At 47.5% G+C, this 25,368-nt stretch overlaps 1 protein-coding gene and 1 pseudogene across 1 annotated transcript in view; both read right to left on the bottom strand.

The window, feature by feature from the left end:
• Positions 1–8,633: 8,633 nt before the first annotated feature.
• On the bottom strand, positions 8,634–8,749 carry LOC149437734 (U2 spliceosomal RNA; annotated as a pseudogene).
• Positions 8,750–8,975: 226 nt separating this feature from the next.
• The window catches only part of LOC149437733 (integrin alpha-M-like), an 84,211-nt gene continuing 67,818 nt past the window's right edge, over positions 8,976–25,368 (bottom strand). The window contains exons 26-30 of the mRNA XM_089660684.1: positions 25,117–25,200; positions 24,233–24,346; positions 23,436–23,528; positions 20,793–20,903; positions 8,976–10,064 (exon numbers count right to left, since the gene is read on the bottom strand). Of these exons, the coding sequence (XP_089516810.1) occupies positions 9,957–10,064; positions 20,793–20,903; positions 23,436–23,528; positions 24,233–24,346; positions 25,117–25,200 (510 nt within the window). The 3' untranslated portion in view covers positions 8,976–9,956. The remainder of the gene's footprint in view (positions 10,065–20,792; positions 20,904–23,435; positions 23,529–24,232; positions 24,347–25,116; positions 25,201–25,368) is intronic.

Raw genomic sequence — 25,368 nt, 5'->3', positions numbered from 1 at the left:
CAAACGTAAGGCCATGTTACCAGCGCTTACTGATTTTATTTTAACCCCCCTGGCTGTATTCCCGAGTGTAGCTCGGGGTAACATTTCAGTACCAAGAGCAGTAACCCCCCCGAGCTACACTCGGGAATACCCTGCGGCACTGCTCCGGCATGTGTTCTTCACTTACCTTACCCTGCGCTCCCACGATGTGTCCCCTGCAGCGTCCCCGGCCATCTCCTCCGGCCGATGCCGGCATCCGGCTTCTGTGTCCTGTCCCTGTGACGTCGGGACGTACGGGCGCCGCCGGCGGCGGGAAATTTAAAATTTTTTAAAAATGTCATTTTTTTTTTTTTTTACATTTTACATAGTAAAACATTGCTGTCTCAACCCATTTCACATACATTGTGTCCCGAGTGCTTTGTCCGGCGCCCTGCCTGCATTTTGTCTGTTCTTTCTGCCTGGAAACTGAGAAACGTCCATGGCGTCCAAAAAGCGTCCCTTTAGGTCAGACGCGGTTTTAGAGCGGCTAGAGAACAGCGATAGTAAATCAGAACCACTTGCAGAATTGAGTGATAATGATTGGTGGGGGAAATTCCTCATCAGACACTGAAAACGATTCTGCGACTGAGCTCAGCGATGGGCCAACTTGGCGCTCTATTTCACATTTCAGTGTTTTTGGTGATTATATTATTGAATTACATTTATTATTATTATATTATTATTTTTATGATTATTTATTAAATTATAATTTATGATTTTGTGTTTCAAATTTTATCCTCCCCGGGATGTTTACTAGACTCTTGTTCAGACAGATTTCAGGGAGTTTTTCCTAAATATTATGCAGGCCATAGATGGGTCGAAAATCAGCCGATTTGTCGGCCGAAAATAAAATCAGCCGATTTTCGGATCGTTAGTGGGCGATTTGGTCAGCCGTTTTTTGGGATTTTGGCCGTTTTTTTTTTTGGTAAAGTTGGAAAAAAATCGGCCGATCGGCCAATTTTCGCGGCATTAATGGGCCAATCGGCCAATTTTTTACCGATAAAAAATCTGCGCATGAGCAGTGACCTGCAAGAGGAAGACAAAAAGAAGAAAAAGAAGAAGAGGAAGAGGATGAAGAAGAGGATGAAAAAGAGGATGAAGAAGAGGAAGAAGAAGATGAGGATGAAGAAGAGGATGAGGAAGAAGAAGAAGAGGATGAGGATGAAGAAGATGAGGATGAAGAAGAAGAAGAAGAAGAAGAAGAAGAAGAGGATGAGGAAGAAGAAGAAGATGAGGATGAGGATGAAGAAGAGGATGAGGAAGAAGAAGAAGATGAAGAAGAAGAGGATGAGGATGAAGAAGAAGAAGATGAAGAAGAAGAAGAGGATGAGGATGAAGAAGAAGAGGATGAGGATGAAGAAGATGAGGAAGAAGAAGAAGAGGATGAGGATGAAGAAGAAGGAGGATGAGGATGATGAAGAAGAAGAGGATGAAGAAGAAGAAGATGAGGAAGAAGAAGAAGATGAGGATGAGGATGAAGAAGATGATGAGGAAGAAGAAGAAGAAGAAGATGAAGAAGAAGAAGAAGAAGAGGATGAGGATGAAGAAGATGAAGAAGAAGAAGAAGAAGAAGAAGAAGAGGATGAGGATGATGAAGAAGAAGAGGATGAGGAAGAAGAAGAAGAAGAAGAAGAAGAGGATGAGGAAGAAGAAGAAGAAGATGAGGATGAAGAAGAGGATGAGGAAGAAGAAGAGGATGAGGAAGAAGAAGAAGAGGATGAGGATGAAGAAGAAGAAGATGAAGAAGAAGAAGAAGAGGATGAGGATGAAGAAGAAGATGAAGAAGAAGAAGAGGATGAGGATGAAGAAGAAGAAGAGGAAGAAGAAGAGGAAGAAGAAGAAGAGGATGAGGATGATGAAGAAGAGGATGAGGATGAAGAAGAAGAGGATGAGGATGAGGATGAGGATGAAGAAGAAGAAGTAGGATGAAAATAAGAAGAATTCCAGTCCAGCAAAAAGTGTATCTGCAGAGAGCTCCGCTATTTCTGACAGTTCTCTGACAGTTCCTTCACATTTACAGCGGTTGCAACATTGTATCTATTTATTTCCGAATAAAAACATCTGTATCCTAAATGGAAACAAATAGATACAATGTTTCAACCGCTGTAAATGTGAAGGAACTGTCAGAGAACTGTCAGAAATAGCGGAGCTCTCTGCAGGGACACTTTTTGCCAGCTGTAGAAGGGATGAAAATCGGCCGATTTTTTTTACTATTGATGGTAACGTCGGCCGCTTGAACGACCGAATTTTCGTTTTTTAAAAGAAAAATCTGCCGTTTTTTCTCCCCATCTATGGCCTGCATTACAGCCTACAATTAAAAAAATACATATTTCCATGCAAAAAAATGGTACCGCTTTCAGCACCAAAAACCTGAAATAATCATACCGCCAGGGAGGTTAAGGTCTGCAAAAGGAAATGCTTAAAATAATGTTCCGGCCTACACCCCTTCATGTGGTTAGATGTGAAGATACGACCAATGCTGCTCATCCATCCCCTCACCAGTCTGGGCCCTCCCACAGCCCCCCCTCATTGCTGTGAAGCCATGTTGGCATTGTGTGCTCCATGACTGTGGAACGCCTGGAAAGGGAAACATTTCCTATAACTGTCCATTCTGTTCTGTCATGCAGGGGGTGAGATTTCTTTGGTAGCACTCCCCACCACTGGGCCGATGGTTGGTTGTGAGTGATGATGTCCTACAGGAGGGGGAATCGCATTCCTTGTGCTTTTATGCCGGGTCTATGAGGGTCTATGAGGGTCTATGAGGGTCTATGAGGGTCTATGAGGGTCTATCTTATGGAAGGATTCTATTAGTAGGCCCAGATGTTTATTTGTGTCTTCTGGGTCAGAGGGTATGCCGTGGTATCTGGTGGCCTGGCTGTGTACTATAGACTGATGTGCTGGGGGTGAAAACAGGAACAGTGGAGATAGTTTCATGGGTCAGTGGGGTTCCTGTATATTGAGGGGTGCAGTTGGTCACCTCTGTTAGGACATATCAGGGTGAATCTTTGTCTTATCACCCTAACCCCCTCTACCCGTAGTTTATGGGTCTGAATATTAACTGTCCAAACGTGACTGGCACCCATCTGTTCACATTCTCACTAATCCTAGTCTGGGGGGAAATTTCAGTCCACCTAACTTCTGGGGGTCCTTAACCATTTGCCGCCCGGCCAATGGCCGTTTCGTGGCGGCAAAAGTGCTTCTGCATTCCGGGTGCACGCCATTTGGCGTGCTCCCGCACATGCTCAGTTCGCGCAACTGCAGAGTGGCGCAGCAGCGCGATCTGTCACCGGCCGTGTACCTCGGACACGGCCGATGACAGATCTGAGTACCGGCCCCCGTTGCCGGTACCATGTGACCTGCTGTGACCAATCACAGCAGGTCACATGACAGTTGTATACATGGATGGCTTCATTCATGCCATCCATTGTATACTGGTGCCTAGCTGTGAATGGTCACAGCAGGTCACATGACAGTTGTATACATGGATGGCTTCATTCATGCCATCCATTGTATACTGGTGCCTAGCTGTGAATGGTCACAGCAGGTCACATGACAGTTGTATACATGGATGGCTTCATTCATGCCATCCATTGTATACTGGTGCCTAGCTGTGAATGGTCACAGCAGGTCACATGACAGTTGTATACATAAATGGCTTCATTCATGCCATCCATTGTATACTGGTGCCTAGCTGTGAATGGTCACAGCAGGTCACATGCACATGTCATGTGATTAGCTGTGACCAAATCACAGCTAAGCACAAAAAAAAGCTGAATGAATCGATGTCATTCAGGTAAATGCTTGTTTATATAAAGTAATTCTTTGCTATAAGCAAATTGTGTAAAAAAAAAAAAAAAAAAATACTGATCACTTCCCCAAAGTAGTACAGTGTTACTATGGTAACATAGCCGCTAGCAATAATATCATGAAAAGTGCTGGTTGCACCCAAGTCGTACAACAATCAAGTTGGGTACAATCAGCCTGCTCACAGATGGTTAGAATCCTGGCAGGTCCCTGCTGAACCGGTGGAGATTTGAACCATCTATGGCTGGCTTTCCTCACATCGCACTGCGGCCACCTAAGTCCAGACAACCCTGCTAAATGGTTAGCACTTCCGCCTGGCAGTACTCGGGTCGTTGGTTCAAATCCCAGCCACGGCACCTCCTGCCTGGAGTTTGCATGTTCTCCCTGTGCCTGCGTGGGTTTCCTCCCACACTCCAAAGACATGCTGGTAGGTTAATTGGCTCCTGTCTACATTGTCCCTAGTCTGTGTATGTATGAAGGTAAGTTAGGGACCTTAGATTGTACGCTCCTCGGGGGCGGGGACTGATGTGAATGTACAATATATATGTAAAGCGCTGCGTAAATTGACGGCGCTATATACAGTCATGGCCAAAATTGTTGGCACCCTTGATATTTCTCCAGGAAATCATGTATTTCTCACGAAACGTATTGCATTAACACATGTTTTGCTATACACATGTTTATTCCCTTTGTGTGTATTGGGACAAAACAAAAAAAGGGAGGAAAGAAAGCAAATTCGACATAATGTCACACAAACCTCCAAAAATGGGCTGGACAAAAGTATTGGCACCCTTTCACAACTGCGGATAAATAAGAATGTTACAAGCATGTGATGCTCCTGTAAACTCACCTGGGGCAAGTAACAGGTGTGGGCAATATAGAAATCACACCTGAAAGCAGATAAAAAGGAGAGACGTTCACTTAACCTTTGCATTGTGTGTCTGTCTGTGCCACACTAAGCATGGACAACAGAAAGAGGAGACGAGAACTGTCTGAGGACCTGAGAACCAAAATTGTGGCAAAATATCAACAATCTCAAGGTTACAAGTCCATCTCCAGAGAACTAGATTTGCCTTTGTCCACAGTGCGCAACATTATCAAGAAGTTTGCAACCCATGGCACTGTAGCTAATCTCCCTGGTCGTGGACGGATGAGGAAAATTGATGAAAGATTGCAACGCAGAATAGTCCGGATGGTGGATAAGCAGCCCCAAACATGTTCCAAAGACATTCAAGCTGTCCTGCAGGCTCAGGGAGCATCAGTGTCAGCGCGAACTATCCGTCGACATTTAAATGAAATGAAACGCTATGGCAGGAGACCCAGGAGGACCCCACTGCTGACACAGAGACATAAAAAAGCAAGACTACAGTTTGCCAAAATGTACTTGAGTAAGCCAAAAGCCTTCTGGGAAAACGTCTTGTGGACAGATGAGACCAAGATAGAGCTTTTCGGTAAAGCACATCATTCTACTGTTTACCGAAAACGGAATGAGGCCTACAAAGAACAAAACACAGTACCTACGGTAAAATATGGTGGAGGTTCAATGATGTTTTGGGGTTGTTTTGCTGCCTCTGGCACTGGGTGCCTTGACTGTGTGCAAGGCATCATGAAATCTGAGGATTACCAAAGGATTTTGGGTCGCACTGTAGGGCCCAGTGTCAGAAAGCTGGGTTTGCGTCCAAGATCCTGGGTCTTCCAGCAGGACAATGACCCCAAACATACGTCAAAAAGCACTCAGAAATGGATGGCAAAGAAGCGCTGGAGAGTTCTGAAGTGGCCAGCAATGAGCCCAGATCTAAATCCCATTGAACACCTGTGGAGAGATCTTAAAATTGCTGTTGGGAAAAGGTGTCCTTCCAATAAGAGAGACCTGGAGCTGTTTGCAAAGGAAGAGTGGTCCAAAATTCCGGGTGAGAGGTGTCAGAAGCTTATTGATGGTTATAGGAAGCGACTGATTTCAGTTATGTTTTCCAAAGGGTGTGCAACCAAATATTAAGTTAAGGGTGCCAATACTTTTGTCCAGCCCATTTTTGGGGTTTTGTGTGACATTATGTCATATTTGCTTTTCTGCCTCTGTTTTATATTTGTTCCAATACATACAAAGGGAATAAACATGTGTATAGCAAAACATGTGTTAATGCAATACCTTTTTTGTGTGAAATACTTGATTTTCAGGAAAAATATCAAGGGTGCCAACAATTTCGGCCATGACTGTAAGTACCTGAAATAAATAAATATCTCAGGCATGCCTTCTTGAGCATATAAGCCGCAGTTTGTCCTCATTGGGACCCCTTGACCTTGGGATCTCTTTCCCCTGGTCCCTTCTTATGTCTTCTTGGGCACTTCTGAAGAAGAGATGTTTGTTGATCTCGAAACGCGTGAAGTGCGACCCACGCAGGATCCATGATTGGCATTACAATACCATCTCTGGTGACACCGCCGCAATATGGATTGTAGATTTATATTTATTTTTGAAGATTGTAGAAATAAAATTTCATACTGTTTGTATCAAAAATCTCTTTTGAATTGTTGAAATGTATCATACAAGTAATATTGTGCTGTTAATGTCCAACCAAAAAAGAGGAAGTTCCCCCCTCCCCCCTTGTATTCGTTAGGGATGTTGGCATTTGTGTATTATATCCCTTCCTCTCTCCATAGATGGACTAACTGCATCGGATCATTTTGTGGTTTTATGTTCGTTGTGTCAGCCGGTGACAATGACAAATCTTAACCAACTGCAACCTCGCTTGGCCAACTTCTTGTGTAATTCTGTGTAATCCTGCAGCAGTTGTCACCATACGGCCCCCCCCTCGTCCTCCAGATTCAGATCCGATGACTAGACCTCAATGTATACTGACAGAGGTCACTTCCTCCAACACAAAGCAGAGGCTGGGTCAGCTCGGGAGGGGAAGGGATTTGGTGGACCTGCTTTTGGAGGAAGATTTATTGGTGAATGGATTCTACATTTGGTTCCTCATGCAGAAAATGTTATATACAAGAAAAGAAAGTCCCGTAGAAAGGAAAAAAGAAAATTATCGCAGGGCGGGCATGACTAGGCCTAGAGTGGGAAGGAAAATAGAAAGGGTTAATTATGTGCCAGGGGGTGTGGAAAAGTATAGCTGGGGGTGCTGGTTGGTAGAAGGAGAGCGTGGGTGGGCTCTGCCGCGCCTTAGGGTGGGGTGTCCCGGTGGCGGGGGGGCATCAGTCGGAGCTGGACGTTGGTGAGTGAGCTTCCCTCCCGCCCTCCCTATTTTAGGGAGTATTGTGTTCCTCTCGCGGGGAAAGGGGGGTTATTTCGGTCTTGGGAGGTTGTTGGTCTTTGGAGGCGGTTCTTATCTTGGAGGTACAGGTAATGGTGTGGGACCCCATCGGTGGTATGGGGGGCCCGGGGACATTCCAGTTAACCGAGGTTTAACCGGAAGGTGGTGGTGCTGCACTGCGGACGGTATGGTTGTCTCCGAGCTGGTTGGTGGCGGCTGGAGGCCTTGTGTAATATGGTTGTCCGCAGGTGCATTTCAGATCATTTTTTGGGGGGGCCTTAGAAGACCAACAACAACAACTCTGTATGTTTCTGTTATAAGGAATGGTTGGTGTGTTAAAATGTTTGTTAATAAAAGGCCATGTTGGCCATTTACTCCAAAATTGGGGTCATGTTTTTCTTTAAGTATAGCCAAAAGGGGGGGGATTTGGATGACCTATCTCTGGTGCTCTAGTCATGAGACAGGAGTTTTCACCAATGTGACATTATCGGTCAGGCGGTTAGTGGAAATCATGATTAGAGGGGGTGGAGAAGGGTAACACCAGGAAAGCTTGGCTTGCTGACCAGGCTGGAGATCCAGGAGAATGTTAGAGAGGAGCCAGGCAGCAGAACCTACAGGAGAGGATTGGAAGCACCAAGACTCACTCTTCTCTCTCCATTGCCAGTATAAGCTTCTAGATTTTTTTTTTTTTTTTGTTGTAAGTCCGCAAACGTGCAAACTAGAACGTAAAAACCCGTAAGTGTTTCACAAAAAAGTGCAAGTGCAAAAACACCACACAAAAAGTGCACTTAGGGGTGTGCTTTGTCCTACCCCCGAAGGGGTTGGACCACTACCCTGATCCCCCGGGGCACGAAGCTCCTGACAGGGACAAGGTTCCCGTTTGGTCCTCCTGGCCAAAAGGCCTGGTGGACCACCTTTCCTTATGTCAAGCCGAAGCCGGACATCCAGTACTTGGTCGGGGGGCTCTCCCGAAGAGAAAACCCCCCAGGGACAGGGGAGGAAGGAACCAAAAGGCCACACATCCTCCCCCTAGACTTCAGGGCAGGCCCGAGGACCCACACCCTCCATCCTGTGAGAAAAACACACACATAAGTAAAAGTGACAAACGTGGGTTGAGAAAAAATAAATAAATAAATAATTAAATAAATCTATAAAAATAATAAAAAAGTGTCGTGCCCAAATTGTGCACTGACCAGACCCTGAGGCCTGTAGCAAAAAAAATTGCCCAGGACTTGGCCAAAAGGCCCGGTCCTAGAGGCGCAGTGCAAAAAGTGTTTTAAACTCGGTGACCATGTGCTCATTCACAACGTGGGGTCCCACACCCAAGTGCTACTCAGAGCACCCCTGAGGCGACTACTCAGGGGGCACTGTGTTTGCGGACTTTCTGCCTCCTCAGCCCCTGGCCAGACCAAGGTAGACCCATCCAAATCAGGAGGTACTGGGTTTTTCCAGCTTTCCCAGAGGAATTACTCCCAAGGCCCCAGAACGAATCATGGCGCTCCCTGGTTTCTGTCCCTCCGGTACTAGCCTTCCGGACCCCCATCATACCAGTGAGGGTACTATACAACAGCCATCCCCGCAAAGCTTGAATGGCCGGGAGCACCCCCACTGGACACTGATAAGAACAGATACTACACTTGATCTTAGCCAAAAGGCCGAGAAGCTTCTAGATGTTGGGGTTAAACTCTGAACAAAGTCTTTTTTCTGGATGAAGTGTGCAGGTCTGGATCACCCGTTGGATTTTAAATGCTGTACCCAGTTAGGGAGATTTGCCCTCAGTTCCTGTCCTGCGAGGAGGAATCTCCTCAGTATTGTCCTAGACATGTGCAAGCTTTCATTACATTTCATTTCAGATGTATTAGTTAAATAAAGAATTTCATGTCATCATATTCATTATGTTGAACTGATTTATTTTCGGAATTTGTTTCGAATCTTCGGCATTTGTTTAGATTCCTTCGGAAGTGGTAGTTGTTATGGAGCGGGCGGCCGCTGCGTCCTTATCAACTCATCTGCTGCCAGCGGGGAATGCAAGCAAACGAGTCCCTCTTCCCCACAACCCTGGCCCAGTGGGGGTGCGGAGGTGACTTATCGGAATCTGGAAGCCAGGATTCTGCTCCCCCATGTGAACGAGTATGGGGAATCTCGCTGACAGTCGATGAGTCATGGTTGCTAAGGACGCAACGGCCGCCCGCTCCTTAACAATCGGCTAGTCACAATGAATCCAAAAGAAACAAATGCATTCATTTTGTGATAACTTTTTTGGGTTTTCTTGACATTTGTTACTATATCCATTTGGAAATGTGGATACATCCGAATATCCGAAAAACAAAAGATTTTCATGCAAAAAAAACGAATGATAATGAAAGGAAATGTGCATGTTCAGTTCTGGCCTTGAAGTCCATCTAACAAAGGCTGTACGTCCAAAAGCAGATAACAGAAGATGGTTCATTTTTCCTTTCTAAGGATCTGAATGTCTCTGAGGAAGGTGCATATGATGGTCACAATGAGTCCTTGACAGATAAGTCCGGGATATGCAGCGTCTGACCGAGACGAAGGAAACTGCTTGTTTGAATATCACCAATAAGTTGACGACTATCCGTAGACTCCGGTACAAACACCAAATACGGGAGGCCGGGGGGGGGGGGGGTTTATTTCTGAGGACCACCTCTGTTTTCTTCTCTGTTATCAGCTCCGACATTGCTGCAAAAAGCTTCTACAAGGTGGGGCAGGGGAGATGATATCAGCTATGTGTCAGTCTGTGGCCAGGCTACGTGACGTTGGATCCGTCCTTCTCACCCCGCTGAATAATCAAAGAAAAGTCTCCTCATTTCATGCCCAAGTTATCTATAGAAATGTCATTTGGTCAGGTTCCCCTCATTCTGGTGCCATGCGAGTTTTTGGCTCTTTGGCCGCCTCATTTTCCATGTTGATGTCTTCAGGATTTTCCAGCATCTCTCTATATTGGCGCCTGAAGAAGCCCAACTGGGAGGAGAACATATGGAGAACATTTGGTTAAAGAGAACCAGTCATTTTGTTACATACATTTAAAGTACAAAGCATACAGTATGTGTATTCTGTCGCAGTCCAATCCCGCTCTGCTGATATCAGGGCTGTCAGCCTGTTACTGGTTCCGGACTGAGAAGATCCAGACAGAGAACTCACTCATATAACGAGACTGGGCTGTGCGAGAGTAACGATACCTAACAAACCTCAAAAGGACAAATTCTGCTGTATAATACACCAAAACAATCATTCAAAATTGTGTCTCTGCCCCTCCCATAATGAGATTTCCCCCCAGTAGTTTATGTCTCTGCCCCTCCCACAATGGGGAGATTTCCTGCAGTAGTTTGAGTCTCTGCTCCTCCCACAATGGGGAGATTTCCCCCAGTAGTTTGTGTCTCTGCCCCTCCCACAATGGGGAGATTTCCTGCAGTAGTTTGAGTCTCTGCTCCTCCCACAATGGGGAGATTTCCTGCAGTAGTTTGAGTCTCTGCTCCTCCCACAATGGGGAGATTTCCCCCAGTAGTTTGTGTCTCTGCCACTCCCACAGTGAGGAGATTTCCCCCAGTAGTTTGTGTCTCTGCCCCTCTCACAATGGGGAGATTTCCCCCAGTAGTTTGTGTCTCTGCCCCTCCCACAATGGGGAGATTTCCCCCAGTAGTTTGTGTCTCTGCCCCTCCCACAATGGGGAGATTTCCTGCAGTAGTTTGTGTCTCTGCCACTCCCACAGTGAGGAGATTTCCCCCAGTAGTTTGTGTCTCTGCCCCTCCCACAATGGGGAGATTCCCTCCAGTAGTTTGTGTCTCTGCCCCTCCCACAATGGGGAGATTTCCCCCAGTAGTTTGTGTCTCTGCCCCTCCCACAATGGGGAGATTTCCTGCAGTGGTTTGTTCCTCTGCCCCTCCCACAATGGGGAGATTTCCCCCAGTAGTTTGTGCCTCTGCCCCTCCCACAATGGGGAGATTTCCCCCAGTAGTTCAGTAGTTTGTGTCTCTACCCCTCCCACAATGGGGAGATTTCCCCCAGTAGTTTGTGCCTCTGCCCCTCCCACAATGGGGAGATTTCCCCCAGTAGTTCAGTAGTTTGTGTCTCTACCCCTCCCACAATGGGGAGATTTCCCCCAGTTGTTTGTGTCTCTGCCCCTCCCACAATGGGGAGATTTCCTGCAGTAGTTTGTGTCTCTGCCCCTCCCACAATGGGGAGATTTCCCCCAGTAGTTTGTGTCTCTGCCCCTCCCACAATGGGGAGATTTCCCCCAGTTGTTTGTGTCTCAGCCCCTCCCACAATGGGGAGATTTCCCGCAGTAGTTTGAGTCTCTGCTCCTCCCACAATGGGGAGATTTCCCCCAGTAGTTTGTGTCCCTGCCCCTCCCACAATGGGGAGATTTCCCCCAGTAGTTTGTGTCTCTGCCCCTCCCACAATGGGGAGATTTCCCCCAGTAGTTTGTGTCTCTGCCCCTCCCACAATGGGGAGATTTCCCCCAGTAGTTTGTGTCTCTGCCCCTCCCACAATGGGGAGATTTCCCCCAGTAGTTTGTGTCTCTGCCCCTCCCACAATGGGGAGATTTCCCCCAGTAGTTTGTGCCTCTGCCCCTCCCACAATGGGGAGATTCCCTCCAGTAGTTTGAGTCTCTGCCCCTCCCACAATGGGGAGATTTCCCCCAGTAGTTTGTGTCTCTGCCCCTCCCACAATGGGGAGATTTCCCCCAGTAGTTTGTGTTTCTGCCCCTCCCACAATGGGGAGATTTCCCCCAGTAGTTTGTGTTTCTGCCCCTCCCACAATGGGGAGATTTCCCCCAGTAGTTTGTGTCTCTGCCCCTCCCACAATGGGGAGATTTCCTGCAGTGGTTTGTTCCTCTGCCCCTCCCACAATGGGGAGATTTCCCCCAGTAGTTTGTGCCTCTGCCCCTCCCACAATCGGGAGATTTCCCCCAGTTGTTTGTGTCTCTGCCCCTCCCACAATGGGGAGATTTCCTGCAGTAGTTTGAGTCTCTGCTCCTCCTACAATGGGGAGATTTCCCCCAGTAGTTTGTGCCTCTGCCCCTCCCACAATGGGGAGATTTCCCCCAGTAGTTTGTGCCTCTGCCCCTCCCACAATGGGGAGATTTCCCCCAGTTGTTTGTGTCTCAGCCCCTCCCACAATGGGGAGATTTCCTGCAGTAGTTTGAGTCTCTGCTCCTCCCACAATGGGGAGATTTCCCCCAGTAGTTTGTGTCCCTGCCCCTCCCACAATGGGGAGATTTCCCCCAGTAGTTTGTGTCTCTGCCCCTCCCACAATGGGGAGATTTCCCCCAGTAGTTTGTGTCTCTGCCCCTCCCACAATAGGGAGATTTCCCCTACAGTAGTTTGTGTCTCTGCCCCTCCCACAATGGGGAGATTTCCCCTACAGTAGTTTGTGTCTCTGCCCCTCCCACAATGGGGAGATTTCCCCCAGTAGTTTGTGCCTCTGCCCCTCCCACAATGGGGAGATTCCCTCCAGTAGTTTGAGTCTCTGCCCCTCCCACAATGGGGAGATTTCCCCCAGTAGTTTGTGTCTCTGCCCCTCCCACAATGGGGAGATTTCCCCCAGTAGTTTGTGTTTCTGCCCCTCCCACAATGGGGAGATTTCCCCCAGTAGTTTGTGTTTCTGCCCCTCCCACAATGGGGAGATTTCCCCCAGTAGTTTGTGTCTCTGCCCCTCCCACAATGGGGAGATTTCCCCCAGTAGTTTGTGTCTCTGCCCCTCCCACAATGGGGAGATTTCCCGCAGTGGTTTGTTCCTCTGCCCCTCCCACAATGGGGAGATTTCCCCCAGTAGTTTGTGCCTCTGCCCCTCCCACAATCGGGAGATTTCCCCCAGTTGTTTGTGTCTCTGCCCCTCCCACAATGGGGCGATTTCCTGCAGTAGTTTGAGTCTCTGCTCCTCCTACAATGGGGAGATTTCCCCCAGTAGTTTGTGCCTCTGCCCCTCCCACAATCGGGAGATTTCCCCCAGTTGTTTGTGTCTCTGCCCCTCCCACAATGGGGAGATTTCCCGCAGTAGTTTGTGTCTCTGCCCCTCCCACAACGGGGAGATTTCCCCCAGTAGTTTGTGCCTCTGCCCCTCCCACAATGGGGAGATTTCCCCCAGTAGTTGGTGTCTCTGCCCCTCCCACAATGATGAGATTTCTGCAGTAGTTTGTGCCTCTGCCCCTCCCACAATGATGAGATTTCTGCAGTAGTTTGTGTCTCTGCCCCTCCCACAATGGGGAGATTTCCCCCAGTAGTTTGTGCCTCTGCCCCTCCCACAATGGGGAGATTTCCCCCAGTAGTTTGTGTCTCTGCCCCTCCCACAATGGGGAGATTTCCCCCAGTAGTTTGTGTCTCTGCCCCTCCCACAATGGGGAGATTTCCCCCAGTAGTTTGTGTCTCTGCCCCTCCCACAATGGGGAGATCTCCCCCAGTAGTTTGTGCCTCTGCCCCTCCCACAATGGGGAGATTTCCCCCAGTAGTTTGTGCCTCTGCCCCTCCCACAATGGGGAGATTTCCCCCAGTAGTTTGTGTTTCTGCCCCTCCCACAATGGGGAGATTTCCCCCAGTAGTTTGTGTTTCTGCCCCTCCCACAATGGGGAGATTTCCCCCAGTAGTTTGTGCCTCTGCCCCTCCCACAATGGGGAGATTTCCCCCAGTAGTTTGTGCCTCTGCCCCTCCCACAATGGGGAGATTTCCCCCAGTGGTTTGTGCCTCTGCCCCTCCCACAGTAGAAGGATTTTACCCCCCCCAGTAGTTTGAGTCTCCCCAGGACTCCCCATTTTTTCCATTCATTATTTGCACTTTCAGGCCCATGGCGGGTGGCTGGATCTGGGAAGTCTGATGGGGAGTCAATATGAAGACACTGCATACGATTGAACCTCGCTGCACCACACAGAAGGGAAATGTGGAGTCCGGGTGGAGCAGCTCCAGCTCCGGAGATGGCTTGTTTTCTTGTTTGTGTTTTGCTCGATTGCAAACATTTGGAATCATCACGTAGGAGGACAGGTTGTGGTTTGCAGTCCTTCCTCTTCTGGTCGGTCCCTGGAGACAGAGCAGCGGTCCTTCCTCTCTCTACGTCTAGTGGGCTCACTCCTCTGTAATCTAACAACGTCATGGTGAAGGAGACATTTCCACATTTCTCATGGATTCCACTGCCATGCCAAGGTTTTCAGCCTATCAAAGCCCAACAACAGTCAGAGCTTCCAGTGATGGATGGAGTGTAGAAAGCTCGGACCTCTGTTAGGTTTGTGTCTCCACTGAGGAGATTTCCTTTCACTTCTTGTTCCAGTGACACCAGGACGTGAAATCAATGGAGGACATTGGAAAGACACATCAGTGCTGTAAAGAAATCCCTCATTCCAGAAACTCAGATGCACTTTCGATATGGTGTACTTCCGGTCAGCTTGGTGAAAATAGCGTGCCACTCCACCCTACGTGTTTCGTCATCTACCACTCCACCCTATATTTTTTGTCACGTACCACTCTACCCTACGTGTTTCATCACGTACCACTCTACCCTACGTGTTTCGTCATGTACCACTCTACCCTACATGTTTCGCCATGTACCACTCCACCCTACGTGTTTTGTCATGTACCACTCTACCCTACGTGTTTCATCACGTACCACTCTACCCTACGTGTTTCGTCATGTACCACTCTACCCTACATGTTTCGCCATCTACCACTCCGCCCTACGTGTTTTGTCACGTACCACTCTACCGTACGTGTTTCGCCATGTAACACTCCACCCTACGTGTTTCGTCACGTACCACTGTACCCTACGTCTTTTATCACGTACCACTCTACCCTACGTGTTTTGTCACATACCACTCTACCCTACGTGTTTTGCCATGTACCACTCTGCCCTACGTGTTTTGTCACGTACCACTCTACCCTACATGTTTCGCCATGTACCACTCCGCCATACGTGCTTCATTACGTACCATTCCACCCTACGTGTTTCGCCACATACCACTCCACCCTATATATTTCGTCACTTACCACTCTACTCTACATGTTTCGTCACGTACCACTCTACCCTACGTGTTTCGCCATGTACTACTCCGCCCTACGTGTCTCATCACGTACCACTCCACCCTACGTGTTTCATCACATACCATTCCACTCTACGTGTTTCATCATGTACCATTCCACTTTACGTGTTTTGTCACGTACCACTCCGCCCTATGTGTTTCATCACATACCACTCCACCATACATGTTTTGTCACGTACCACTCCGCCCTACGTGTTTCATCACGTACCATTCCACTCTACGTGTTTCATCACGTACCATTCCACTTTACGTGTTTTGTCACGTACCACTCCGCCCTATGTGTTTCATCACATACCACTCCACCCTACATGTTTCGTCACGTACCACTCCGCCCTACATGCTTCATCACGTACCACTCCACCCTATGTGTTTTGTCACATATCACTCCACCCTACGTGTTTCATCACATATCACTCCACCATACGTATTTCATCACGTACCACTCCAACCTATGTATTTTGTCATATACCACTCCACCATAAGTGTTTCGTCACATACCACTGCACCCTACGTATTTTGTCACGTACCACTCCGCCCTACGTGTTTCGTCACGTACCACTTTGCCCTACGTTTTTTGTGTCCAAACACATAGAGTGGGGCAGTATATTGTGACGTCACCACGCTGACCAGAAGCACATCATATCGGAAGTGTGTCCCTGTGTCTCCAGAACGAGGAACTTCTGTACAGCACTGTTACCATATACGGTTTCGGAAGTTCTATTGCTATATGAAAATACATTTTTAATTGTTTTACACTATTAGAATTTCTGTCTCTTTTTCCTCTTTCTTTCCCCGATATATCCGTGATGGGATTGACTATTCACCGTGGTTGATGCATGATGGAGGAGTGCTTTAATCCCAAGCACAATGTGGCCACTCTTCAATAAGGGGGTCATCACCTTTGGGTAAGCTGCCATTTTTTACCATGGTGGTGCGGTGGATTGGCCCCTTGGGAGCAGTCTTTGGATGCTGAAGGCTGCACTGCACATTACTTTGGATCGTCTCTTTATTGGGACATCAAGCACTTGGTCACTCATTCGGGATTTTGCATATATTTTTATAGATATATTGTTTGATGCATGATTTAACCGCTTGCCTGCCGCCCTTTAGTAGAAGTACTGCTACAGGGCGGCAGGGCTGTGCAAGATCACGTATATATACGTAATTTGCAATTCCGGGCAAGGGGCGCGGATGCACCACACTACCTGCACCGCCATTGGTGGCTAGGCATGTCAATCACCAGGTCCCGGCTGCAGATTCCCCGCTGGCACCCAGCAATCTTCGGGTAAAGCTGACAGGGGAGAGGTCTGTATTTAAACAACACAGGTCTCACTCCTGTCAGCAAGGACATGCTGCTTTATATCTCTCTGCACAGCATGTCTCCCTAGTAACACAGCACACAGTTAACCCTTTGATGGCCCCAGATGTTAACCCCTTCCTGCCCAGTGCCATTAGTACAGTGCAGGGGCGGACTGACAACTCATGGGGCCCCCGGGCAATAGGGGATCATGGGGCCCCTATATCCTCGTCCACACTTAAACCACACCCAAAAAAGCCTATGAAAGGTACCAGGGACATCTCATAAGGCCCCCTACTGCCCCCGGGCCCTCAGGCAGTGCCCCAATGGTCAGTCCGCACCTGGTACAGTGTCAGTGCTTTTTATTAGCACTGATCACTGTATTGGTGTCACTGCAGATGTCAGTGACACCAAGTTAGTCGCCCCCCCCCCAGTGTCAGAATGCTCGCCGCAGTCCCGCTATAAGTCTCTGATCGCCACCATTACTAGTAAAAAAAAAAGAAAATCCCCGTATCTATCCCGCCATTTGTAGACGCTATAACGTTCACATAAACCAATTAGTTTACACGTATCGGGATTTGTTTTAGCGCAGACACAGAGCGGGAGACATTTTGGCCAAAAGGTATGAAGAAATTAGATTTTTTACATATTTTTTTCTGGTCATGTTTTATAGCAAAAAGTCCAAAACATTGATTTTTTTTTTTTAAATTGTCATTTTTTTTTGTTTACAGTGCAAAAAAAAAAAACCGCACAGGCAATCAAATATCACCGAAAGAAAGCTCTATTTATGGGGAAAAAAGGACGTAACTTTCATTTGGGTGCAGCGTTGCATGACTGCGCAATTGTCAGTTAAAGTAATGCAGCGCCGTAAAGCAAAAAATGGCCTAATCAGGAAGGAAGGAAGGGGGGGGGGTTATCCTCTGGAGGGGGAGGGGTTAATAATCACGATGGATGGTTGACCTGTTTATGTTATGAGTATTACACTTGTTTTTTGGCACTTTTGTTTTGAATGTCCTTTTTTAGGCTATATTGGTCCCCCTGGTGGCCATTATCAAGCACTGAAGTCTTTTCCTGAAGATTCCTGTTAAATGTCCAACAATAATCAGGATTGCTCAACCCACACCACATTTTCCTTTACCTCCAGCCCCACAGGAACCCCGGAGATCAACCTCTACTGACTGCACTGCTGGAAATTCATACACAATAACAAGTCATAGGACAGACTCGAGATAGGAGGGGACCTCCAACATTTATGATTTGAGGCATTACCCAGGAGGTCTGGAGAACCCTATCTAGCAGATGTTCAAGTGTTGTTCTGGGGCATCAGAAGGCAGCAGGACTTTGGTCAACCCAAACCACATTTCCCTTTACCTCCAGCCTCACAGGAACTCAGAAGATCAACCTTTACTGACTGCACTGCTGGAACTCCTTCATACACAATGACAAGTCATGGGGTAGACAAGGGATAGGGAGGTCTCCAACGATTTGAGGACTTGTCCAGGAGGTATAAAGACCCCACACCTAGTAGGTGTTCAAGTGTTCAGGGCAGCAGGACTTTGGTCAACCCACATCACATTCCCCTTTACATCAAGCCCTACAAGAACTGCAGGGATCAGCATAGACAACCTGTAATATATGGATCTGGATGGTCACCAGCATTGCAATCCCGAGAGCTATGACCCGAGAGCACCAAACTCACATATATAAAGGGACAGTTAGACAACCTGTAATATATGGATCTGGATGGTCACAAGCATTGCAACCCTGAGAGCTCTGACCCGAGAGCACCAAACTCACATACAGTTGTGGCCAAAATTATTCAACCCCCAATGCTGTAAAGGGGTTTAGGGACTATAGTGTACATTTGGAATTGTATTCAGAATCAAATCCTACAAGGACGTTGTAACTACCCAAATGCAACTAAAATGACATCAATTGTTTATGTAATACAGTAGTAAATGGTTCTTATGTGGTTTCTTCATTGCCACAATTATTCAACCCCTTAAAGACTACCACTCTGAAGAACAGAGGTTCATACAGGTGCTTTCCATCAGGTATTGAAAACACCTGTGGATGTCACCGAGCAGCAATCAAGCATAATAAGCACCAATTAGGCAGCTTTAAAATGACTGTGATACTCAGCTCCTTCTAGACATTTACTGGTGTGGTTACAAACATGGTGAAGGCAAGAGAATGGTCCAGGAAGACAAGAGAAGAGGTGATTTCTCTTCACAGGAAGGGCAATGGCTATAAGAAGATTGCAAAGATGTTAAACATACCAAGAGACACCTTAGGAAGCATCATTCGCAAATTCAAGGCAAAGGGCACTGTTGAAACGCTACCTGGTCGTGGCAGAAAGAAGATGCTGACTTCGACTGCTGTGCGCTACCTGAAGCGTAGAGTGGAGAGAAGTCCCCGTGTGACTGCTGAGGAACTGAGAAAAGATTTGTCAGATGTGGGTACAGAAGTTTCAGCCCAGACAATAAGACGCACACTGCGTAATGAAGGCCTCCGTGCCAGAACTCCCAGGCGTACCCCCTTGCTGTCTCCAAAGAATAAGAAGAGTCGACTGCAGTATGCCAAAAGCCATGTGGACAAACCACAAAAGTTGTGGGATAGTGTTCTGTGGACTGATGAAACAAAATTAGAACTGTTTGGGCCCATGGATCAACGCTATGTTTGGAGGAGGAAGAACAAGGCCTATGATGAAAAGAACACCTTGCCTACTGTGAAGCATGGTGGAGGGTCAATCATGCTTTGGGGCTGTTTTGCTTCTGCAGGTACAGGGAAGCTTCAGCGTGTGCAAGGTACCATGAATTCTCTTCAGTACCAGGAGATATTGGATGGAAACGTGATGCAGTCCGTCACACACCTGAGGCTTGGGAGACGTTGGACCTTTCAACAGGACAATGATCCCAAGCATACCTCCAAGTCCACTAGAGCATGGTTGCAGAGGAAAGGCTGGAACATTTTGGAGTGGCCATCGCAGTCACCAGACTTAAATCCGATTGAGAACCTCTGGTGGGACTTAAAGAAAGCAGTTGCAGTGCGCAAGCCTAAGAATGTGACTGAACTGGAGGCCTTTGCCCATGAAGAATGGGCGAAGATACCCGTAGATCGCTGCAAGACACTTGTGTCAAGCTATGCTTCACGTTTAAAAGCTGTTATAACTGTAAAAGGATGCTGTACTAAGTACTAAGATTGAATGTCACTTGGGGGTTGAATAAAACTGATAATGCTGTGAGCACAGAAAAGACATTTGTGGTTATTTCATTATAACTGTTATGTTATATTTGTCTGACCTACAAGTGCCTCTTTAATGTAAATGTAAGCAAGATGACTGAATGATCAAAAGCAATGTCAAACTGGCCAAAACACTCAATTTCAGTGGGGGTTGAATAATTTTGGCCACAACTGTATATAAAGGGACAGTTAGACAACCTGTAATATATGGATCTGGATGGTCACAAGCATTGCAATCCCGAGAGCTATGACCCGAGAGCACCAAACTCACATATATAAAGGGACAGTTAGACAACCTGTAATATATGGATCTGGATGGTCACAAGCATTGCAACCCTGAGAGCTCTGACCCGAGAGCACCAAACTCACATATATAAAGGGACAGTTAGACAACCTGTAATATATGGATCTGGATGGTCACCAGCATTGCAATCCCGAGAGCTATGACCCGAGAGCACCAAACTCACATATACTGTATAAAGGGACAGTTAGGCAACCTGTAATATACGGATCTGGATAATGGTCTGAGAGAAAATGCTTTTGGCTCAGGGAGGAAATCTGTGTGAGACTGGACTACAGAGGACAAGATCTTCTGAAGACACAGAGCCACATATACACCAAAAGAGACAATGTCTATTAATTACGGTACATAGAGGTTGGTAGGTAGGGATGGATTGGGGTTGCAAAGGGAACAGAAGTGTTATAAAGACAAAGCAGGAGGCAGGAGAAGTATGGGCAGGCCATGGGAGGAGATACACAGGTGGCACCTGGGAAGTTGGAGACTGGAGGAGGATGGAGAGAGAAATGAAAATGGCAACACCCAGATGGAGACCGTGGTGGAACACCCAGAAGGAGGCTGTGGTGGAATACACAGGAGGCTGTGGTGGAACACCCAGAAGGAGGCCGTGGTGGAACACCCAGAAGGAGGCCGTGGTGGAACACCCAGAAGGAGGCCGTGGTGGAACACCCAGAAGGAGGCTGTGGTGGAACACCCAGAAGGAGGCCGTGGTGGAACACCCAGAAGGAAACTGTGGCCCTTTGCAGCCAGTGTATGGAATAATTCAGGTAAAAAACAAGGTAATGTGAGATTTTCCCCACCTTTCACCACCCTCTACTGAACACTTACCTTGTATAATGCAGCTATGATGAGCGCCAGCGGAACCAAACCCCCCACACTGCTCCCGACTATTATAGGAAGGTAATTATACTCCCCGAGAACCTCCAGAACTGTCTGAGCCTGCAATAGATGAGAGCACAGTGATAAGGCAGGAAACAAGAGGATTCTGGGACTTCAGGTGCTGGTGGTGGTGGTGGTGGTGGTGGTGGTGGTGGGGATTTTAGACTGAATACCTAAACCTCCTGGACTTCAGAGTGGGAAATTACACCAAAGACCCAATTGTGTCAGATATCAGTCCCCAGATACGGAAGGAAACTCCGCTGAGCAGCTACAGAAGGATGAGCAGCCAATCCCGACACAGAGGACAGTGCAAAACTGTACTGCTAAATAGCTTTACAAAGCACATGTCCACCGACTGCCAACTCCTGAATTCCTGAGGTTTTGGTCTAGAAGAGGCAACAAACTTCCCTCCCCCAGGGGCAGCTAAACTTTCCTTCCTGAAGCCCCAAAGGGATTTGGAATAATACCCGCCGTATACTTCATCAGTCATAACCCTTTTACCATGACACCCTTGTGTAGCAGAGCACAGCTCACTTGTACCCAGGGCCAGGACAAGGGGTGGGCAGGAGGGGTAGCTGCCCTGGGCACTGTAGTATCATGGAAGGTGTTAAGGGGCAACAGGAGGAGATTGGGGTGAGGGGATTTTTGTTGGGAGGAGGAATTTGTGGGGGGGGAGGAGCTATCGGGGTAAGAATGGTTCTAGGAGGGGAAGTTTGGGGAGGTGTGCTAGGAGTGGTGATTTGGGGGGATTTGGGGATTTGTGTTGGGAGGGGGGAACAGGATTTGTGCTAGGAGGGGGGATTTGTGCTAGAAAAGGAGGTGTGGTAGAGGGGAAGGGATTTGTGCTAGAGGGGGAGATAATTTTTTTGGGGCATGGGGGGGGATCTGTGCCAGTAGGGATGATTAGGAGGCATTTGTGCTAGAATAATTGGGGGAGGGGTATTTGATCTGGGGGGATTTAGAGTGGGGGGGATTTGTGAATTTTTTGTTTTGTTGGGGGGAGAGAATGGATTTGAGCTGGGCGAGATGGGGGGGGGTGGCAAAGAATGTCAGTAGAGGGGGGGCGGGTTTGTACTGGGAGAAGGGGGAATTTATGCTTAGCGGGTAAGTATGCAGGTTTGTGCTTGATTTTTTTTGGGGGATTTTTGCTCACACATAATGCTCATATATTTTTTGAGGGGGGGGGGGGGTGCAATTTGACATTTTTACCCTGGGCACTGCTTTTACTGCAAAACCCCCTCCTGAACAGATGGTAAGAATCCTGAAGAGATGGTAAGTCCCTTCATTCTTTGCATAGTCCTTGGGGTAAAAAGTCCACATAGTAGACCTTTCCAAAGGCCATTAATATTCTGGTATACTGGATTTATATACGAAGAATAGAAGGATGGATGGATTGGTAGATGGATGGGGGGAGGACATATTCATACACAAATGGATGGATGACTAGATGGGTGGATGAATGTAAAGTGGATGGATGGTTCATACATGGATAGATTGATCTGTAACGCCCTCCAGGTTAGCTAGATAGGCTGTTTGTTTTTTTCTTTTTTAGACAAGAGGCTGAATAGCAGCCTGGGATGAGTCAGCCTGGGACTGAGGCAAGCGTTCACCTCAGGACAGGCTGGGAGGTTCTGAACGTCAGAGCTTCTGGAGCCCCCCCCACCCTTCCAGAAATCTTGGAGCTTTCTGGAGGAGGGACCAAGAAGGGGAGGAGGCTCAGATCTGCATGCTTGAGGGACCTTGGTTGGGTATGGTGTCCAAGGCAACCTTTATGTATCGCAGAGCCTGGGTGGAAGGTAGCAGTGTCGGGTGGAAGATGGAGTGAGGAAATCTGGAGTGTGGAGCATGGAAGGGGGCCCAGGGAAGGGGGCCTACCTACAGGCAGCTTGCTGGAGAAGAGGATCTCCACTGTGCCACTGTCTCCTGGAGGGGACATCCTGAGCAGCAGGGAAGAAAAAAGCCCAGCAAAAGACCTGAAGGCAGCCACCAACCCACTAAGCTGACAGGAAAGGACAGTGTGAGTATTCCTACACACCCTGGGCTGGATAAGGGGAGAGGGTGGTCAGGTGCAAGACCCAACTAGCTTCTCACCTGGGACTGCTTATGCTAAATTGTCAGCTTCTGGGCCCCCTTACCCAGGGAAAACCCTCAGTACAGATGGGTGAAGAGCAGCAATCATCTATGGTCTGAGGAGGTACACTAGGAAGAGTCTTTGGGGCTCTTCGTGGAAAAAGACTGTTGCTATTCACATTTTTGTACATAGTTGCTAAGGAGTTTGGCCACGTTCTACAGTGCCTCGGGCATCCCATATACCCCTAGACCACATCCAAGTTCTTAACCCCTTAATACAATGACAAATCCAAGCTCTTGTGTGTTGCCTGGCTGTGTAGAGCTTAAGGGGGACCCAAAACTTAGCGACTCCTAAGGGGGTGGATGGATAGATAAAAGGAAGAATGGATGAAGGAGCACTGGTTCATATGGATGGAGGGATGGATGGACGGATGGAGGGATGGATGGAGGGATGGATGGACGGATGGATGGATGGACGGATGGAGGGATGGATGGACGGATGGAGGGATGGATGGACGGTACCTGGGCTCGGGTGAAGTGTTGGCTCTGATGGAAGGTCCGGGTGTCGTATACAATCTCTGCCCAGCTCTGTAGGGAGATTTTCATTTGTTCCGTCTGAAACATGAAGAGACAATGACACAGTGAAGGCTATAAAATCACACAGCGGGGGTATTGTAGAGGAGTCAAAACAAACCCCCCACCCCTCTGTACAGAAAGAATCTGGTTGTGTGTAGAGAGTGTACCTACCTGTGAGAAAAGGGAGTATCCACTTGTGTGAAGACAGTGTACTTACCTGTAAGTAGAGAAAGTATCCACTTGTGTGTAAACAATGTACCTACCTTGGTGTGCAGAGTGTACCTACCTGTGAGTAAAGGGGGTATCCACTTGTGTGAAGACAGTGTACCTATCTGAATGTAGAGATAATATCTACTTATGCATAGAGAGTGTACTTACCTGAATGTAGAGAAAGTATCCACTTCTGAGTAAACAATGTACCTACCTTGGTGTGCAGAGTGTACCTACCTGTGAGTAAAGGGAGTATCTACTTGTGTGAAGACAGTGTACTTACCTGAATGTAGAGATAATATATCTAATTATGCAAAGAGAGTGTACTTACCTGAGTATAGAAAGAGTATCTACTTGTGTGTAGAAAGTGTACCTACCTTGGTGTAGAAAGTGTACCTACTTATATGTAGAGAGTGAACCTATAAGTGTGTAGAGTGTATCTACCTGTGTATAGAGATAACATTCACCTATCTGTGAGAGTACCTGCCTATCTTAGGAGAGTGTACCTACCTGTGTGTGGACAGTGTACCTACCTGTGTGGTCCAGTCCTCAGTCACAGTTCCATTAATAGTGAAGATCAGTGAACTCTGAGCCTCCATCTCCCGGATCTGACACTCCGCTCTGACACACCAACCAACCGAGCAATTCTGAGGAGAGAGATGGAGTTCCACCATAAGTGAGATGGAGAGAGGAGTCCCTTCATGACACTGCGCTCATACATCACTCTCCTCCTGTACTCTGTATGACAAGTTGGCCTTCTAAGGACTGAGACCTACTATTGAAGAAGATGAGTCTCCACCATGACTGAGCAGGAAAGTGGGGCCACTCCTAGTAGATCCTCCTAGACCAGGTCCATCTATAACCCCACCATGACACCCTACACTGGCATATCTTCCCTCCTCATTCCTTAGAGTTTTGGCTGAGGACAAGTCTCTCTGTCTTTCTGTTTTAGCATCCTGATCCCTCGACAGATCAGACGTTATCTTGCAGCACCTTCTAGAGGCTTCTTTGGATAGGACAGTGTTAAAGCTTCAATATGTTATATGTTTGTATCCTATAGAGCTTACAGTATGTCTGCTGAGAGGAACGTCTGAAGATCCTGCCGTATTCATGAATGTTGGCTGAATAGGGGTAATAAATACATTTCTATGACCTTGGGTATTTAATAGGAATCTTATTTAGCAATGCCTACCTGATAATGACCAGTAACCACCAACCAGATTGTTACATTTTAGAGGGCATTTCCTAATGTGAGGTAAATGTTATTGGTGGTGATAGGGCGATGCAGTCAGTTCTTACTCAGGTCATGTAGATAAATGAAGATTAGAGGTCCTCTGGGTGCTAGTCTGTGCCTGACAGATAAGCGATGGCTTGTCTGCCTTTCGGTACAGGTTACAATATGGAAGATGATGCCTACCAAAACGGGACTTCTTCTCAGGAGCTCCTGGTAGTTCTCTGTTGGCGTCATCAGAGCCTTCGTGACACATTTGGTGATCTGTGGCTGGAAATGAAAGGAATGAGGTGAACATTCAGTGCTCCATCAATAATGGTAAAGAGTTATCCAGTGTCAGAAGCTCCTTTGTTAACACATAAGATGGACAATTGGTTGGAGCCACCAGGACCAGGAGGCTTTACCTTGTAGGTGTATTTATAGCCAAGGGCCGGATGA

This window comes from Staurois parvus, unplaced genomic scaffold (genome assembly GCF_062004578.1).
Source record: "Staurois parvus isolate SC_StPar_1 unplaced genomic scaffold, SC_StPar_1.0 ptg001262l, whole genome shotgun sequence".
NCBI classification, from domain to species: Eukaryota; Metazoa; Chordata; class Amphibia; order Anura; family Ranidae; genus Staurois; species Staurois parvus.
The sequence above is the reverse complement of the archived record's forward strand: the minus strand, read 5'-3'. Positions and strand labels throughout refer to the sequence as shown.